At 40.6% G+C, this 19,530-nt stretch overlaps 1 protein-coding gene across 1 annotated transcript in view; it reads right to left on the bottom strand.

The window, feature by feature from the left end:
• LOC133620571 (protein kinase C and casein kinase substrate in neurons protein 3) overlaps window positions 1-19,530 on the bottom strand; it is a 46,946-nt gene that overhangs the window by 5,832 nt on the left and 21,584 nt on the right. Inside the window, exons 3-7 of the mRNA XM_061982158.2 lie at window positions 12,984-13,140; window positions 12,684-12,919; window positions 4,272-4,427; window positions 2,752-2,927; window positions 2,092-2,212 (exon numbers count right to left, since the gene is read on the bottom strand). Coding sequence (XP_061838142.1) covers window positions 2,092-2,212; window positions 2,752-2,927; window positions 4,272-4,427; window positions 12,684-12,919; window positions 12,984-13,140 — 846 coding nt within the window. The remainder of the gene's footprint in view (window positions 1-2,091; window positions 2,213-2,751; window positions 2,928-4,271; window positions 4,428-12,683; window positions 12,920-12,983; window positions 13,141-19,530) is intronic.

Genomic DNA, 19,530 nt, shown 5'->3' with positions numbered 1-19,530 from the left:
GCTACAGTTTGTCTGTGTAAAGTTAAAGTTAAGTTAAAGTACCAATGATTGTCACACACACACACTAGGTGTGGTGAAATTTGTCCTCTGCATTTGACCCATCCCCTTGATCACCCCCCTGGGAGGTGAGGGGAGAAGTGGGCAGCAGCGGCGCCGCGCCCGGGAATAATTTTTGGAGATTTAACCCCCAATTCCAACCCTTGATGCTGAGTGCCAAGCAGGGAAGAATGCTGGTATGAGCTTTTAAACATAACCCGTTAACTGCTGCCAATCAAATGGTGAATAAGATACTCTTTAGGGTTCATATGTTTGTAAATTTGACTGTGATGAAGTCAGTGCCTCACCAGCCATCAACCTCACCGCACGTCACTGATGTGTATGTATATATACAGGTAAAAGCCAGTAAATTAGAATATTTTGAAAAACTTGATTTATTTCAGTAATTGCATTCAAAAGGTGTAACTTGTACATTATATTTATTCATTGCACACAGACTGATGCATTCAAATGTTTATTTCATTTAATTTTGATGATTTGAAGTGGCAACAAATGAAAATCCAAAATTCCGTGTGTCACAAAATTAGAATATTACTTAAGGCTAATACAAAAAAGGGATTTTTAGAAATGTTGGCCAACTGAAAAGTATGAAAATGAAAAATATGAGCATGTACAATACTCAATACTTGGTTGGAGCTCCTTTTGCCTCAATTACTGCGTTAATGCGGCGTGGCATGGAGTCGATGAGTTTCTGGCACTGCTCAGGTGTTATGAGAGCCCAGGTTGCTCTGATAGTGGCCTTCAACTCTTCTGCGTTTTTGGGTCTGGCATTCTGCATCTTCCTTTTCACAATACCCCACAGATTTTCTATGGGGCTAAGGTCAGGGGAGTTGGCGGGCCAATTTAGAACAGAAATACCATGGTCCGTAAACCAGGCACGGGTAGATTTTGCACTGTGTGCAGGCGCCAAGTCCTGTTGGAACTTGGAATCTCCATCTCCATAGAGCAGGTCAGCAGCAGGAAGCATGAAGTGCTCTAAAACTTGCTGGTAGACGGCTGCGTTGACCCTGGATCTCAGGAAACAGAGTGGACCGACACCAGCAGATGACATGGCACCCCAAACCATCACCCAACCATGCAAATTTTGCATTTCCTTTGGAAATCGAGGTCCCAGAGTCTGGAGGAAGACAGGAGAGGCACAGGATCCACGTTGCCTGAAGTCTAGTGTAAAGTTTCCACCATCAGTGATGGTTTGGGGTGCCATGTCATCTGCTGGTGTCGGTCCACTCTGTTTCCTGAGATCCAGGGTCAACGCAGCCGTCTACCAGCAAGTTTTAGAGCACTTCATGCTTCCTGCTGCTGACCTGCTCTATGGAGATGGAGATTTCAAGTTCCAACAGGACTTGGCGCCTGCACACAGCGCAAAATCTACCCGTGCCTGGTTTACGGACCATGGTATTTCTGTTCTAAATTGGCCCGCCAACTCCCCTGACCTTAGCCCCATAGAAAATCTGTGGGGTATTGTGAAAAGGAAGATGCAGAATGCCAGACCCAAAAACGCAGAAGAGTTGAAGGCCACTATCAGAGCAACCTGGGCTCTCATAACACCTGAGCAGTGCCAGAAACTCATCGACTGCATGCCACGCCGCATTAACGCAGTAATTGAGGCAAAAGGAGCTCCAACCAAGTATTGAGTATTGTACATGCTCATATTTTTCATTTTCATACTTTTCAGTTGGCCAACATTTCTAAAAATCCCTTTTTTGTATTAGCCTTAAGTAATATTCTAATTTTGTGACACACGGAATTTTGGAGTTTCATTTGTTGCCACTTCAAATCATCAAAATTAAATGAAATAAACATTTGAATGCATCAGTCTGTGTGCAATGAATAAATATAATGTACAAGTTACACCTTTTGAATGCAATTACTGAAATAAATCAAGTTTTTCAAAATATTCTAATTTACTGGCTTTTACCTGTATGTATATATATAAAATCATAGTAAAAAAACAGAGTTTCCACTAGAGCGTTTTTTTTTTTTTTTTTTTTTAAGTTCAAGGCCAAATTGAACAATTACTGACAGTTTACAGACCTGGAAGTGTGGCCAGTCGGTGGGCATGCCAGGTCCATGGGTGTTCTTCCACCATCGTAGGTCTTCCTGCTCGTCGATGGCTGTCACCGTGTTGTGCAGCTCGCTGTACACTTCTCTCACGCTACACAACACATGAAAGTTATTTGTGTTGTTCAGCACACATTGCGGACTGTGATGATGCATCATTAGTGTCACTAAATGCTGGCAAATAATATTTCCAACAACTACTTCTGTTGGGGTCTCGGACTGTTATTGTCACGTGGGACAAACAATAGCCAATCATAAAGTGAGGGGACGAAGAAGCCGGAAGCAGAGCAAACAATAGCCAATCAGGTAGCGAGTGAATTGAAGAAGCCGGAAGCAGAGCAAACATAGCTACCGCCAACAATAACACGCCCTAAGTGAAACTAACTTCATGAGTACTAGTATTTATGTAATCGTTCAAGTGAAGTGTAAATGATGAGGGTAAATTACCACCGTAACGAAGTTACCAGATAAGCTAACGGTTAGCCTTGCTTTTCGATGTATTATTCACTGGCAGCAATGGCGACCTGTAGTACACTGCTGCCCTCCACGGGTCAGTGAAGGTACTACGTCTGCTTGAGTTTCAACACAATGATGTCTAAGCTTCTGAAATATTGTTCTTTTTTTCTTTCTGACCTCTCATTAGTGGTGACATCAAGATGCTTGTCAAAGGAGAGGAAAGCTTGTTTGAGGAAGACGATTCTCTTGCGCTCTTCATCCTGCGACTGGTCAAAGATGGCCTCCATCTCCTCCATGTAGCGAGGAGCGTAGCGGTTGGCCTCCTCCAGAACCTTCTCGTAGCGGGCTCTGACCTGTAATCATGAAATTAATGAAATTAAACAATGGATGTCCGCTAACTTCTTGCAACTCAACGCCAAGAAAACGGAAATGCTGATTATCGGTCCTGCTAAACACCGACATTTATTTAATAATACCACCTTAACATTTGACAACCAAACAATTACACAAGGCGAATCAGTAAAGAATCTGGGTATTATCTTCCACCCAACTCTCTCCTTTGAATCACACATTAAGAGTGTTACTAAAACGGCCTTTTTTCATCTCCGTAATATCGCTAAAATCCGCTCTATTTTATCCACTAGCGACGCTGAGATCATTATTCATGCGTTCGTTACGTCTCGTCTCGACTACTGTAACGTATTATTTTCGGGTCTCCCTATGTCTAGCATTAAAAGATTACAGTTGGTACAAAATGCGGCTGCTAGACTTTTGACAAGAACAAGAAAGTTTGATCATATTACGCCTATACTGGCTCACCTGCACTGGCTTCCTGTGCACTTAAGATGTGACTTTAAGGTTTTACTACTTACGTATAAAATACTACACGGTCTAGCTCCGTCCTATCTTGTCGATTGCATTGTACCATATGTCCCGGCAAGAAATCTGCGTTCAAAGAACTCCGGCTTATTAGTGATTCCCAGAGCCCAAAAAAAGTCTGCGGGCTATAGAGCGTTTTCTATTCGGGCTCCAGTACTATGGAATGCCCTCCCGGTAACAATTAGAGATGCTACCTCAGTAGAAGCATTTAAGTCCCATCTTAAAACTCATTTGTATACTCTAGCCTTTAAATAGCCCCCCTGTTAGACCAGTTGATCTGCCGTTTCTTTTCTTTTCTCCCCTGCTCCCCTTTTCCTTGAGGAGGGGGGGCACAGGTCCGGTGGCCATGGATGAAGTGCTGGCTGTCCAGAGTCGTGACCCGGGGTGGACCGCTCGCCTGTGCATCGACTGGGAACATCTCTGCGCTGCTGACCCGTCTCCGCTCGGGATGGTGTCCTGCTGGCCCCACTATGGACTGGACTCTTACTATTATGTTGGATCCACTATGGACTGGACTCTCACAATATTATGTCAGACCCACTCGACATCCATTGCTTTCGGTCTCCCCTAGAGGGGGGGGGGTTACCCACATATGCGGTCCTCTCCAAGGTTCCTCATAGTCATTCACATCGACGTCCCACTGGGGTGAGTTTTTCCTTGCCCGTATGTGGGCTTTGTACCGAGGATGTCGTTGTGGCTTGTGCAGCCCTTTGAGACACTTGTGATTTAGGGCTATATAAATAAAGATTGATTGATTGATAATCATACGGCGTGTATATTAAATATGACCGCAAATATTTGATGTATTAATGGCTTACTTTCTCAGCCTCCTGTTGGACCACCTCTCTGTCCTCCCGGATCTTCTTCTGCTTGTCGGCGGCCACGTCCGAGTTTGCCAAAGCGTTGGTCTCGCGCTCCCTGGCGGCGTGCTCTTTACGACTGGCCTTGTGGTACGCCCGCCTGGCTTTGTCCAGCTGCCACACACACCAGGATTCAAGGAGGTACAGGTCAGTTGGTACTCCATACAATATGCAAGATAAACTTAGTTAAAGTTAAAGTACCAATGATTGTCACACACACACACGAGGTGTGGCGAATTTATTCTCTGCATTTGACCCATCACCCTGGATCACCCCCTGGGAGGTGAGGGGAGCAGTGATTAGCAGTGGTGGCCGCGCCCGGGAATCATTTTTAGTGATTAGACATAGACTTAGACTTCCTTTTTATTGCCATTCAAATTTGAACTTTACAGTACAGATAAGAACGAAATTTCGTTGCATTAGCTCATGGTAGTGCAGGATAAAAAAAGCAATAAGGTGCATATATAAATAAATCGATTACTGTACAGACAAATATATTGCACTTTTGCATATGCATCCACGTTTATGGATGTATATTATATTGTCTTTATATACCGTATTTTTCGGACTATAAGTCGCAGTTTTTTTCACAGCCACTTATACCATGCATGTGATTTTTCCGTCTAAAGTCGGAATTCCGTCTTTTTTAATCCCGGGAAAAAAATTATAATTATCTCCCGTTTTTCCGTTTTTTTTTCCGACCCTAAATCAAGATTCGAGACGTAGTTTATATTACGCCGTAGTTGATTGGTCGATATGTTCCTTGTGACCAATCAGGACATCTGTTATGAATGATGACGTTAATAACGTCATCATTCATAATGGTTATTACCGCCATTTTCCATATGTAAACGATGTCGGTTCTCGAGAGAAAGGACGCTTTACAAGTAAAAGAAATTGATAAACATGTCAAAAATAAGTTTCGATGGGACTGGATGGAAAGGGAAATCACTGATACTGTTGGGAAGAAGGAAGTTACGACTTTGTTCGGGGATTTTATTCGGAAAATCGATCGTCCCGGGAAGGTTTTGTGCACGTGGTGTCATGATAATATTGACTATGGATCACGAGGTTTCAAGGCTTTGGAAGTACATGCGAAACGCCAAAAACATATGAAACAACTTGAAGCAAGGAAAACAAACTTTTCACTAGCTTTTACTTTTGGATGTCAACCGAAAGTGAGCAAACCTTACGGACTTCATCCTTTGTTTACATCGACAACTGCCGTAGACATCGAGAGGAAAGATCCACCCAAACAACCCACTTCAGTTGCAGACAGGGTTGTTAATAATGAGGTAAGCTAAAAAATATTTGCTTGCGAAATACGCATGTTTGTTTTAAATATTAACCAATTATTGCTTTGCGAAATATAAATGTTTTTTTCTAAAAATAAAAAGCCACGTGAAAATATATTATGAAATCACAGAAATTCAAAGAGTCGCATTATTGATTCCAGTTAACAATTTATTTGAAATAAATTTGCATATAATACTATTTTGTAATATTAAGTTCTTATGTAGTCTCTTGAAACAATATTTAGTGGTGTAACAATCTTGAAGGTAAATATTTTCACACTTGTTTCATGCAATATGTCAGTGTCCTCACATTATTATTATTTCCTATTTTCAAATATGAGTAAACAATACTAAACATGTTTAATTATTTTCATAAATTTATATCCTATTTTGGCGAAAAGAATGAAATGTTTACATTTGGTATTTTGTTATATTTATAACTAAACTTGTAGGCAATTAGGCATATACATTAAAACTGTGAATTGTTATTAGCAGAGGTGGGACCAAGTCATTGTTTTGCAAGTCACAAGTAAGTCTCAAGTCTTTGCCCTCAAGTCCCGAGTCAAGACAGGCAAGCCCAGAGTCAAGTCCAAAGTCAAGACTGGAAAGTCTCAAGTCAAGTCCTAAGTCCTGCATTTTGAGTTTCGAGTCCTTTCAAGTCCTTTTAACCACAGACTAATATATTAACACAGATTGTGTATGCTTTTCAAACGCTGTATTTATTTATTAAAACAAGTGCATTTTAAATTGCAGGAAAGAAAATTGTGCTGACATTGCACTTTATAATAGCACTATTAACCAGTCATTTTAAACATTAACTCATTCCTTTACAGAACAAACACATTGAAAAATAAAGTGCAAATGTACTTATTTGTACAAAAGTGTTAACATTGAAAAAACATGACATATACGTGAACATAACAAAAAAGTTGTACTTTTTATATGACAGGGCCCTATGCTGCATTGCATTTGCAAAAGACCAAATTAGCCAAGAGTCTGTCAGTCATTTGTGCACGATGGGGGCGTAGTATGATGCCACCATGGCTGAAAACTCGCTCCACTGGAGCACTGGAGGCAGGCACTGCCAAGACTCTCATGGCCACTCGGAACAGTGAAGGAAGAGTCTTCATGTTCAATGCCCAGAACAAAAGGGGGAGAGAGGTTTTTTGGGTTGGTGCACTACTTGTAAGTGTATCTTGTGTTTTTTATGTTGATTTAATTAAAAAAATAAATAAAAAAATTAAAAAAAATATTTCTTGTGCGGCCCGATACCAATCGATCCACGGACCAGTACCGGGCCGCGGCCCGGTGGTTGGGGACCACTGAGGTAAACAACCAACAGTATGTCAGAAAGCTAGCTAAAACGGTACACATATTCATAATATAGTATACATTTTAACTGACCTTTATTTTACTATTTTTGTCTTTTTTAGGTGGCTAAAATACGCGGTGCTGCTGACCGCCGTCTAACGTTACGTGTGATATATTGACTAACGTAACCCTGCTTAAAAAAAATCACTGAACAAAAAGTATGAATAAGGTAGTGAACTGCAACAGATTCCCGTGTTTGCAATAACGTTATAACGTTAGCAGTGAGTTTACAGCCTCACTGATTTAACTACACAGCAAATAAAAGTCACGTTACTTAGCCAATAAACGTTATCTTACATTCAAAACTTACCGTTCTTTGTGCAACTTCAAATGCCGGACGAAGTTGGAAGTTGTTGCTTCTCCATCAGTAATTTTCTAACCGCATGTGTTGCATACTGCAAACCGTTTTGTGTTGACCACCTCGTAATTATTATACCTAAACAAAATTATTTTAGGTATCATTTTTTGTTCACTGGCGTGTGGTTTGGACATGTCTTCTTCGTTGGTTGTCCTGCAATTTGATTGGATGAATGCTGTGTGATGAAAACAAAGTAGATCTAATTTGATTGGCTGTTGTACTGAGACCACACCAGCTGACACACGCAACGCTGATAGACAAGTACACAATGAAAAATACGGAGCGCTCCCGAATAACTTTTTCATCTTTGGGTTTTGGGGAAAGTAGCAAGTCATGTCAAGTCATGTCAATTCAAAAGGCTCAAGTCCAAGTGAAGTCACAAGTCATTGATGTTAAAGTCTAAGTCGAGTTGCAAGTCTTTTTACATTTTGTCAAGTCGAGTCTAAAGTCATCAAATTCATGACTCGAGTCTGACTCGAGTCCAAGTCATGTGACTCGAGTCCACACCTCTGGTTATTAGTGATAATAACACTGATCAATGTGACACCTGTGGATGTGAAATGACCACAAGATGTAAATATTAGTGACTAAATACTGTTGGGACTGAACCATTTACTGTGATCATTAGGATAATTGGGTTATGTATGTTCTATTAATGATGTTTTCATGTCTTTAAACACTAAAATATTTTCTTCAAATGGTGCTGTCTTTGTTAATTTTAGCATGTTAAATTGGTGAAAAACCAGAAGCTTCGGGGGGCATCGCCCCCTTGTCCCCCCACCAGGGCACCGCCCTGGACCTGGCCTTCATCCCCCAGACCCCCGGAAATGTTTTCAGTCTTTTTCATTGTGGTCAAATCACATGCCTGTTATACTCAGGAGCGACTTATGTGTGAAATGATTAACACATTACCGTAAAATATCAAATAATATTATTTAGCTCATTCACGTAAGGGACTAGACGTATAAGATTTCATCGGATTTAGCGATTAAGAGTGACAGATTGTTTGGTAAACGTATAGCATGTTCTATATGTTATAGTTATTTGAATGACTCTTACCATAATATGTTACGTTAACATACCAGTTGGTTATTTATGCCTCATATAACGTACACTTATTCAGCCTGTTGTTCACTATTCTTTATTTATTTTAAATTGCCTTTCAAATGTCTATTCTTGGTGTTGGCTTTTATCAAATAAATTTCCCCAAAAAATGTGACTTACACTCCAGTGCGACTTATATATGTTTTTTTCCTTCTTTATTATGCATTTTCGGCCGGTGCGACTTATACTCCAAAAAGTACGGTACTTATAAAGACATTACAAAATTATCAAAATGGCTGCTGCATGCTTTGACATTTCAGTATGCGGTCCTTGTTTTTTTTTTTTTTTTATCTATCTATACATTGTTATTGTGCAATACTAAGATTAGAATTAAACAGTATAGCGCCGCTAATCGCTAGCTGCCAATTAGAGCGCTAGCTATTTTAAATACTAACATGAATACAATAATATCACTATATAGTCGTGTTTTTATGTTAAACCTGCAAGGTCCAGTGAGTAGGGCAGCCATACAACTGCCATATATCATTCGATTCAGCCAATTCACACAAATTATGGGTAGCCTTTGTCCATTGCCCGCAAATTCCTCACATATTTTAGCCAAATCGAATTAGTGAATTGTGAATTATATTTATATAGCACTTTTCTCTAGTGACTCAAAGCGCTTTTACATAGTGAAACCCAATATCGAAGTTACATTTAAACCAGTGTGGGTGGCACTGGGAGCAGGTGGGTAAAGTGTCTTGCCCAAGGACACAACGGCAGTGACAAGGATGGCGGAAGCGGGGATCGAACCTGGAACCCTCAAGTTGCTGGCACGGCCACTCTACCAATTGAGCGATACCGCCCCTAATTAGTCTTTGAGCGGCATTTAAACGCACACGTCAACTATCTAAACAAAACATATTTTTGTTTCTTGTGTTGACAAAGCTCAATCCTCCTCAATCCCACCAACACGTCTTCCTATGAGGAAGCAGTGCCTGAGGAATCTGTGGTGGGCTCTCCTATTTCTGGGGCTGAGGTTGCTGAGGTAGTTAAAAAGCTCCTCGGTGGCAAGGCCCCGGGGGTGGATGAGATCCGCCCGGAGTTCCTTAAGGCTCTGGATGCTGTAGGGCTGTCTTGGTTGACAAGACTCTGCAGCATCGCGTGGACATCGGGGGCAGTACCTCTGGATTGGCAGACCGGGGTGGTGGTTCCTCTCTTTAAAAAGGGGAACCGGAGGGTGTGTTCTAACTATCGTGGGATCACACTCCTCAGCCTTCCCGGTAAGGTCTATTCAGGTGTACTGGAGAGGAGGCTACGCCGGATAGTCGAACCTCGGATTCAGGAGGAACAGTGTGGTTTTCGTCCTGGTCGTGGAACTGTGGACCAGCTCTATACTCTCGGCAGGGTCCTTGAGGGTGCATGGGAGTTTGCCCAACCAGTCTACATGTGCTTTGTGGACTTGGAGAAGGCATTCGACCGTGTCCCTCGGGAAGTCCTGTGGGGAGTGCTCAGAGAGTATGGGGTTTCGGACTGTCTGATTGTGGCGGTCCGCTCCCTGTATGATCAGTGTCAGAGCTTGGTTCGCATTGCCGGCAGTAAGTCGGACGCGTTTCCGGTGAGGGTTGGACTCCGCCAAGGCTGCCCTTTGTCACCGATTCTGTTCATAACTTTTATGGACAGAATTTCTAGGCGCAGTCAAGGCGTTGAGGGGATCCGGTTTGGTGGCTGCAGGATTAGGTCTCTGCTTTTTGCAGATGATTTGGTCCTGATGGCTTCATCTGGCCAGGATCTTCAGCTCTCACTGGATCGGTTCGCAGCTGAGTGTGAAGCGACTGGGATGAGAATCAGCACCTCCAAGTCCGAGTCCATGGTTCTCGCCCGGAAAAGGGTGGAGTGCCATCTCCGGGTTGGGGAGGAGATCTTGCCCCAAGTGGAGGAGTTCAAGTACCTCGGAGTCTTGTTCACGAGTGAGGGAAGAGTGGATCGTGAGATCGACAGGCGGATCGGTGCGGCGTCTTCAGTAATGCGGACGCTGTATCGATCCGTTGTGGTGAAGAAGGAGCTGAGCCGGAAGGCAAAGCTCTCAATTTACCGGTCGATCTGCGTTCCCATCCTCACCTATGGTCATGAGCTTTGGGTTATGACCGAAAGGACAAGATCACGGGTACAAGCGGCCGAAATGAGTTTCCTCCGCCGGGTGGCGGGGCTCTCCCTTAGAGATAGGGTGAGAAGCTCTGTCATCCGGGGGGAGCTCAAAGTAAAGCCGCTGCTCCTCCGCATCGAGAGGAGCCAGATGAGGTGGTTCGGGCATCTGGTCAGGATGCCACCCGAGCGCCTCCCTAAGGAGGTGTTTAGGGCATGTCCGACCGGTAGGAGGCCACGAGGAAGACCCAGGACACGTTGGGAAGACTATGTCTCCCGGCTGGCCTGGGAACGCCTCGGGATCCCCCGGGAGGAGCTGGACGAAGTGGCTGGGGAGAGGGAAGTCTGGGCTTCCATGCTTAGGCTGCTGCCCCCGCGACCCGACCTCGGATAAGCGGAAGAAGATGGATGGATGGATGGTGTTGACAAAGCAGAAACAACAACTTGTAACATCATCTCTTCATTGATCAAACGGCACAATTGTCCTCCCGTGTAGCTCAGACTTATTTCCTGTTCCTGTCTACAGCGCTAAGCCTTCTGGGTAACATTTACTTCCTCGTCGGAATATTTATGTAACATTTATTTATCCAGGATAAGACGACGAACATGTTTTCATAAGCAATGCTGACCTAGCAAAGAGGCAGCATTTACATGTTAGAGACGTTGAAGTGTGATGATAATCATTTCTTATATACGAAGAAAAATGAGTGCTATAGATTGCTATTAGCTGTTCCCAAACGCGCTTAACGTGCGAGGGTGAATGTGTTGGAACATAAATGAAACTTTAAGACGGGCAAACATGCTAAATAGCTCGTTAAAGCAACTTGTTGACGACAATAAGGAAGCATTTGGTGGTATGTTTTTCTGTAATTACAATTATTACTAGGGCTGCACAAAAAATCGATTCACATTCGAATTGCAATTCTTATTAACCCGATTCTAAATAGATTCATAATTTTCAAAAATGTATTTAAAACAAACATAAACATTTTTTTTTAAAGAATCATAGTAAATGTTTTTTTAGGCCATCTCCATGCAACCAGAAGGAGCTTTTCTAACCTGTAGCCTGTTTGGAAAACTTTATTTATGATTATTACAATCATTACAATGCTTATTCATTGTAATCATCTTTTCTTTTCTCTTTGTTGTTGTTGTTGTTGTTGTTTTTTAATCCAATTTGATTTTATTGTTGTGATTTTGTACGGCGCCTCATAAATAAAATGTATTATTATTATTATTATTATTATTATACCAAATAATACATTGGGAAAAATGGTTTGAATCGAGAATGGAGTCTGAATCGAATCGTTGGGTGCCGAAAGATTCAAACCCCTACTGATTACTATTATTACTTCTAATGAATTAAAACAGTAAAGTAATTTGCTTGTAATTGCTTTTACTGCCATCTAGTGTCTACTTTTGAGTATGTGTGCTATAAAATGAGTAAAACATCAATATTTTTTATTGGAATCCTGTGTTTTTGAGGTTACACTTAAAACATTAATAACAAATGTATAATATCACAAATGTATTGCTAAAATTAACGGGCAGCACGGTGAAAGAGGGGGTTAGTGCATCTGCCTCACAATACGAAGGTCCTGAGTAGTCATGGGTTCAATCCCGGGCTCGGGATCTTTCTGTGTGGAGTTTGCATGTCCTCCCCGTGACTGCGTGGGTTCCCTCCGGGTACTCCGGCTTCCTCCCACCTCCAAAGACATGCATTTGGGGATAGGTTGATTGGCATCACTAAATTGGCCCTAGTGTGTGAATGTGAGTGTGAATGTTGTCTGTCTATCTGTGTTGGCCCTGCGATGAGGTGGCGACTTGTCCAGGGTGTACCCCACCTTCTGCCCGATTGTAGCTGAGATAGGCTCCAGCACCCCCTGCGACCCCAAAGGAAATAAGCGGTAGAAAATGGATGGATATTGCTAAAAAATAAGCCTCAAAACATTGCAACTTTTGCCGCGACTTTCTTAAAAAAGTTTCTGCGAATTCAAACATTTTAGTGAAAGTGCAACATCTTGAAGGGACGGTCACCTTTCCTAAACTACACTACAGTGTTTGTGTATTTAAATGTATTTACATTTTGTGGAAAATTACGTGGGGAATACAAATCATTGAAGACCTCTGATGTGAGTACTGCTCGTAGACGCAAACCTTCTTTAGTCGTTTGGCCCACGGTTTCTGAGCCCGGGCAAAGCCCGCCTCGGCGTCCTGGGCCTCCTTGAAGCCTCCGAACAGCTTCTTGTGGAAGGCGTCCTTCTGCCAGGTTCGGACCCGCTCGCCGTCCTCCGCCACCAGCGAGCGGCAGATGGAGGCGTGCAGGGAGGCCAGGCGGTCGGCGGAGGACAGGAAAGACTGCCAGGCCTTCAGCAGGGATCCGTACAGAGGTGCTGGGGAAGAGGAGGCGTTAGCCGCTGAACGGTCGGCAGGTGGCGCCACGGTGACCACACTCACTGGAGTCCACCACGGGCGTCCACTTGGCGCTCCACTCGCTGAGCTGCTGCGCGTACTGACGCTCCACACGCGCCCTCTCCTGGAAGCACGTCACGATTTCGTTGCACGCTTGGAAGGCGTCCTCAGTGCGCTTCACCGTGCGCTGGTAGTTGCCGGGCTGCAAGGATGGGGAGAAGCTAAGGTCAGGACACGCCCACATAGGACTATGGACAAAGTACTTCTCGTTGAAAGAAAGTATTTTCAAAATAAAGCTTTTGACCTTAGCTACCTCACACAATATCATAACAAATATATACATATACACACATATATAGATATATATTTATTTATTTATATGTATATGGATGTAAATATATATATGTATATATAGACACATATATAGATATATATTTATATAAAACATAATAGTAATTATATAATTATATATACATATAGATCATTGATTTTTAGTGCGGTAGCTGAGGTCAAAAGCTTTATTTTGAAAATACTTCTATTATTGTGAATATAAGATATATACACATATAGTTTGTCACTGTATATATGTATACATCAGTGACGTGCAGTCACTAGAGGCAGGTGAGGCCCCGCCTCACCTGCCATCATGGAAAGAAAAAAAATGTAAAAAGAAAAAAAATTAATTAAATTGTTATATGTATGCAGTGATTATACTATAAAGTTATTTTCCATTTAACTTCACCAGTTTTAGATTATTTTTATTCAAAATCGCTGAATTTTCACATTTGCCGTTCAAATACTGAGAAGAGACGGTGCGGTGATCAGCAGCCAGTTGAGGCACGTCACTCAGTGCCTCAACATGGACGGACTCGGCTAACTGCTGGCCTGCTGTGCAGTGAGACTGTATTGCTATATGAATTATATTATACATTTCCATAGTTTAGTTAGCTGAGGTATATAATGTACAGTGTATTTTGTCAACAACTGTATGTGTGTAACGTATTTCTTGTGCTGAGCGATCATAAAACGGCTGCAAAAGACGCACTGGCTGAGGCTCCAGTAGCCCCGCCTCCTGCACCCCTGCCGTAGAATTGTTATATCAACTAAAGCCCACACTTAAACTTTCCACGTGCAAGATTGAATCTATTTAAAAAAGTTATTTCATAAGAAGCCAAAAAGTGCAAAAACCATAATGTTCGTGTTGGAGGAGTTGTGAATGACTGCAGGGCCACAACATTAGGTACACCTGCAGACTGCAGGTGTACCTAATTCACAACTCCTCCAACATGAACATTATTGTTTTTGCACTTTTTGGCTTCTTATTAAATAACTTTTGTAACCTATTTTTATGGGCTTTCCTATTTGTGATGTTAAGTTCCTGTTATGCGCTGTTATACAGTATATGCCTTGAGCTCTTATTTTGAAAGCGCCAAGAGCGGAAGTGATGACATGTTGTAGTGGAGCGGAGGTTTTTGAAAGAAGGTAAATAAAGTGGTCCTCGTGTAAACTGGAGCCTCCGTGTTTGTTATTTTGTAGTTTCATACAGTATAGGCGAAATTTATAAACCCTCGGTTACACTTTTTTAAATAGATTCAATCTTGCACGTGGAAAGTTTAAGTGAGGGCTTTAGTTGATATAACACACCCGTCAGGGGGTGCATTAATCCAGCACAACAGCGGCGAATGGACTTTATTTATAAGTAAAGGTAAGACCATAATAACGTTTTTTTTAATTAAATGTGCTTTTTTGTGTGCTACAGTTTGTATGTGTAAAGTTAAAGTTAAGTTAAAGTACCAATGATTGTCACACACACACTAAGTGTAATGAAATGTGTTCTCTGCATTTGACCCATCCCTTAATCACCCCCTGGGAGGTGAGGGGAGCAGTGGGCAGCAGCGGCGCCGCGCCCGGGAATAATTTTTGGTGATTTAACCCCCAATTCCAACCCTTGATGCTGACTGCCAAGCAGGGAAAAATGCTGGTATGAGCTTTTAAACAAAACCCGTTAACTGCTGCCAATCAAATGGTGAATAAGATACTCTTTAGGGTTCATATGTTTGTAAATCTGACTGTGATGAAGTCAGTGCCTCACCAGCCATCAACCTCACCGCACGTCACTGGTATATATATATATATATATATATATATATATATATATATATATATATATATATATATATATATATATATATATATATATATATATATATATATATATATATATATATATACAGTATATATGTATATATATATATATATATATATATATATATATATATATATATATATATATATATATATATATATATATATATATGTATATATATATATATATATGTATATATATATATATATATAGAGTATATATATATATATATATATACATACAGTACATATATATATATACAGTATATATATATACATATGAATATATATATATAATATATATATATATATATATATATATATATATATATATATATATATATATATATATATATATATATATATATATATATATACAGTATATATATATACATATGAATATATATATAATATACAGGTAAAAGCCAGTAAATTAGAATATTTTGAAAAACTTGATTTATTTCAGTAATTGCATTCAAAAGGTGTAACTTGTACATTATATTTATTCATTGCACACAGACTGATGCATTCAAATGTTTATTTCATTTAATTTTGATGATTTGAAGTGGCAACAAATGAAAATCCAAAATTCCGTGTGTCACAAAATTAGAATATTACTTAAGGCTAATACAAAAAAGGGATTTTTAGAAATGTTGGCCAACTGAAAAGTATGAAAATGAAAAATATGAGCACGTACAATACTCAATACTTGGTTGGAGCTCCTTTTGCCTCAATTACTGCGTTAATGCGGCATGGCATGGAGTCGATGAGTTTCTGGCACTGCTCAGGTGTTATGAGAGCCCAGGTTGCTCTGATAGTGGCCTTCAACTCTTCTGCGTTTTTGGGTCTGGCATTCTGCATCTTCCTTTTCACAATACACCACAGATTTTCTATGGGGCTAAGGTCAGGGGAGTTGGCGGGCCAATTTAGAACAGAAATACCATGGTCCGTAAACCAGGCACGGGTAGATTTTGCGCTGTGTGCAGGCGCCAAGTCCTGTTGGAACTTGAAATCTCCATCTCCATAGAGCAGGTCAGCAGCAGGAAGCATGAAGTGCTCTAAAACTTGCTGGTAGACGGCTGCGTTGACCCTGGATCTCAGGAAACAGAGTGGACCGACACCAGCAGATGACATGGCACCCCAAACCATCACCCAACCATGCAAATTTTGCATTTCCTTTGGAAATCGAGGTCCCAGAGTCTGGAGGAAGACAGGAGAGGCACAGGATCCACGTTGCCTGAAGTCTAGTGTAAAGTTTCCACCATCAGTGATGGTTTGGGGTGCCATGTCATCTGCTGGTGTTTGTCCACTCTGTTTCCTGAGATCCAGGAAATAGATATATATATATACATACAAAAATATATATATATACATACAAATTTACGTATTACGTATATACGTATATATATATATATATATATATATATATATATATATATATATATATATATATATATATATATATATATATATATATATGTATGTGTGGGGAAAAAAAAAATCACAAGACTACTTCATCTCATCAGGAGATTTTCTCCTGATGATTGAGGGAACCTCCTCATGAAACAGGCCTGTAGAGATGAAGTAGTCTTGTGATTTTTTTTCCCACACATACATATATTGCGCTCTACTACGGTATCGAGCACTATTTTTTGGATAACCTTATTAAGACATATATATATATATATACGTATATATATGAATTTCCCCAAGGGGACCAATAAATCTAAATCTAAATCTAAAATATATATATATATATATATATATATATATATATATATATATATATATATATATATATATATATATATATATATATATATATACATACATATTTATACATATATAGCTATATACGTATATATCAGAGGTGGGACCAAGTCATTGTTTTGCAAGTCACAAGTAAGTCTCAAGTCTTTACCCTCAAGTCCGAGTCAAGTCCCGAGTCAAGACAGGCAAGCCCCGAGTCAAGTCCAAAGTCAAGACTGGAAAGTCTCAAGTCAAGTCCTAAGTCCTGCATTTTGAGTTTCGAGTCCTTTCAAGTCCTTTTAACCACAGACTAATATATTAACACAGATTGTGTATGCTTTTCAAACGCTGTATTTAATTATTAAAACAAGTGCATTTTAAATTGCAGGAAAGAAAATTGTGCTGACATTGCACTTTATAATAGCACTATTAACCAGTCATTTTAAACATTAACTCATTCCTTTACAGAACAAACACATTGAAAAATAAAGTGCAAATGTACTTATTTGTACAAAAGTGTTAACATTGAAAAAACATGACATATACGTGAACATAACAAAAAAGTTGTACTTTTTATATGTCAGGGCCCTATGCTGCATTGCATTTGCAAAAGACCAAATTAGCCAAGAGTCTGTCAGTCATTTGTGCACGATGGGGGCGTAGTATGATGCCACCATGGCTGAAAACTCGCTCCACTGGAGCACTGGAGGCAGGCACTGCCAAGACTCTCATGGCCACTCGGAACAGTGAAGGAAGAGTCTTCATGTTCAATGCCCAGAACAAAAGGGGGAGAGAGGTTTTTTGGGTTGGTGCACTACTTGTAAGTGTATCTTATGTTTTTTATGTTGATTTAATTAAAAAAAAAAAAAATAAATAAAAAAAATATTTCTTTTGCGGCCCGATACCAATCGATCCACGGACCAGTACCGGGCCGCGGCCCGGTGGTTGGGGACCACTGAGGTAAACAACCAACGGTATGTCAGAAAGCTAGCTAAAACGGTACACATATTCATAATATAGTATACATTTTAACTGACCTTTATTTTACTATTTTTGTCTTTTTTTAGGTGGCTAAAATACGCGGTGCTGCTGACCGCCGTCTAACGTTACGTGTGATATATTGACTAATGTAACCCTGCTTAAAAAAAATCACTGAACAAAAAGTATGAATAAGGTAGTGAACTGCAACAGATTCCCGTGTTTGCAATAACGTTATAACGTTAGCAGTGAGTTTACAGCCTCACTGATTTAACTACACAGCAAATAAAAGTCACGTTACTTAGCCAATAAACGTTATCTTACATTCAAAACTTACCGTTCTTTGTGCAACTTCAAATCCCGGACGAAGTTGGAAGTTGTTGCCTCTCCATCAGTAATTTTCGAACCGCATGTGTTGCATACTGCAAACCGTTTTGTGTTGACCACCTCGTAATTTTTATACCCAAACCAGGGCCGGCCCGTGGCATAGGCCGTATAGGCAAATGCTAAGGGCGCCGTCCATCAGGGGGCGCCACGCCAGTGCCACAAATGTTGGAGAAAAAAAAAAAAAGTTGGTACTATTATTTCTAAATACAAAAAATAATCCCACGTTAATTAAAATGCAAAGTAAAGCCTATTTAATAGAAATATTATTTGTTACAACATTACGCCCCCCCTCCTCCCCCCAGCACGGTGCGCCCCCTCCCTTCCCGTATCATGACTCTTTTTGGACGTCACCACATCAAAAAATCAACACAAGATGTCAAAACGGCCAAAACTGTCAGGTGCCCAAGGAAGAAAAAAGAGAAAAGAAGAGGAGGAGAAACGAGAAAAGACAGAAGTAGCAGGTAGGTAACGTTAGCCTACATGAAATGATTTGTCTGTTACAGAATGTGATAGTAACCTGGCTTTTTAGAATTAAGCTAATGCTACATGATTCGGCAATTGCTAATCAATAAATAGCTAGTTCTGTTTTAACGTCGGGTTAATATTGTGGAGGGGGCTAAATTGTTATGGAAAATAATAATGTAACGTTAGGTAATTACAGCACTCCCACCTTACATTCCTCAGGGACATTTGTATTAGATCTTTTAAGCAGGTGTTTTTTGTTTACGTTAATTGTTATTGCCTTCTGGTTAGCTAATGTTTGCCCTGCAGGTAATAGTCACTTTTCCACCCCTTTATATATTAGGTATAGTTGTAAGTAAAAAAAAGGTCAAAGACAAAGCTATTCGGGTTCTTGTGAGTATATACACTTCACTGCCGATGTGTGGGGGGGGGGGCGTGTGGTTTGGACATGTCTTCTTCGTTGGTTGTCCTGCAATTTGATTGGATGAATGCTGTGTGATGAAAACAAAGTAGATCTAATTTGATTGGCTGTTGTACTGAGAGCACACCAGCTGACACACGCAACGCTGATAGACAAGTACACAATGAAAAATACGGAGCGCTCCCGAATAACTTTTTCATCTTTGGGTTTTGGGGAAAGTAGCAAGTCATGTCAATTCAAAAGGCTCAAGTCCAAGTGAAGTCACAAGTCATTGATGTTAAAGTCTAAGTCGAGTTGCAAGTCTTTTTACATTTTGTCAAGTCGAGTCTAAAGTCATCAAATTCATGACTCGAGTCTGACTCGAGTCCAAGTCATGTGACTCGAGTCCAAGTCATGTGACTCGAGTCCACACCTCTGGTATATATACATACATATTTATACATACATACA

Source organism: Nerophis lumbriciformis, linkage group LG24, assembly GCF_033978685.3.
Source record: "Nerophis lumbriciformis linkage group LG24, RoL_Nlum_v2.1, whole genome shotgun sequence".
NCBI lineage: Eukaryota > Metazoa > Chordata > Actinopteri > Syngnathiformes > Syngnathidae > Nerophis > Nerophis lumbriciformis.
The sequence above is the reverse complement of the archived record's forward strand: the minus strand, read 5'-3'. Positions and strand labels throughout refer to the sequence as shown.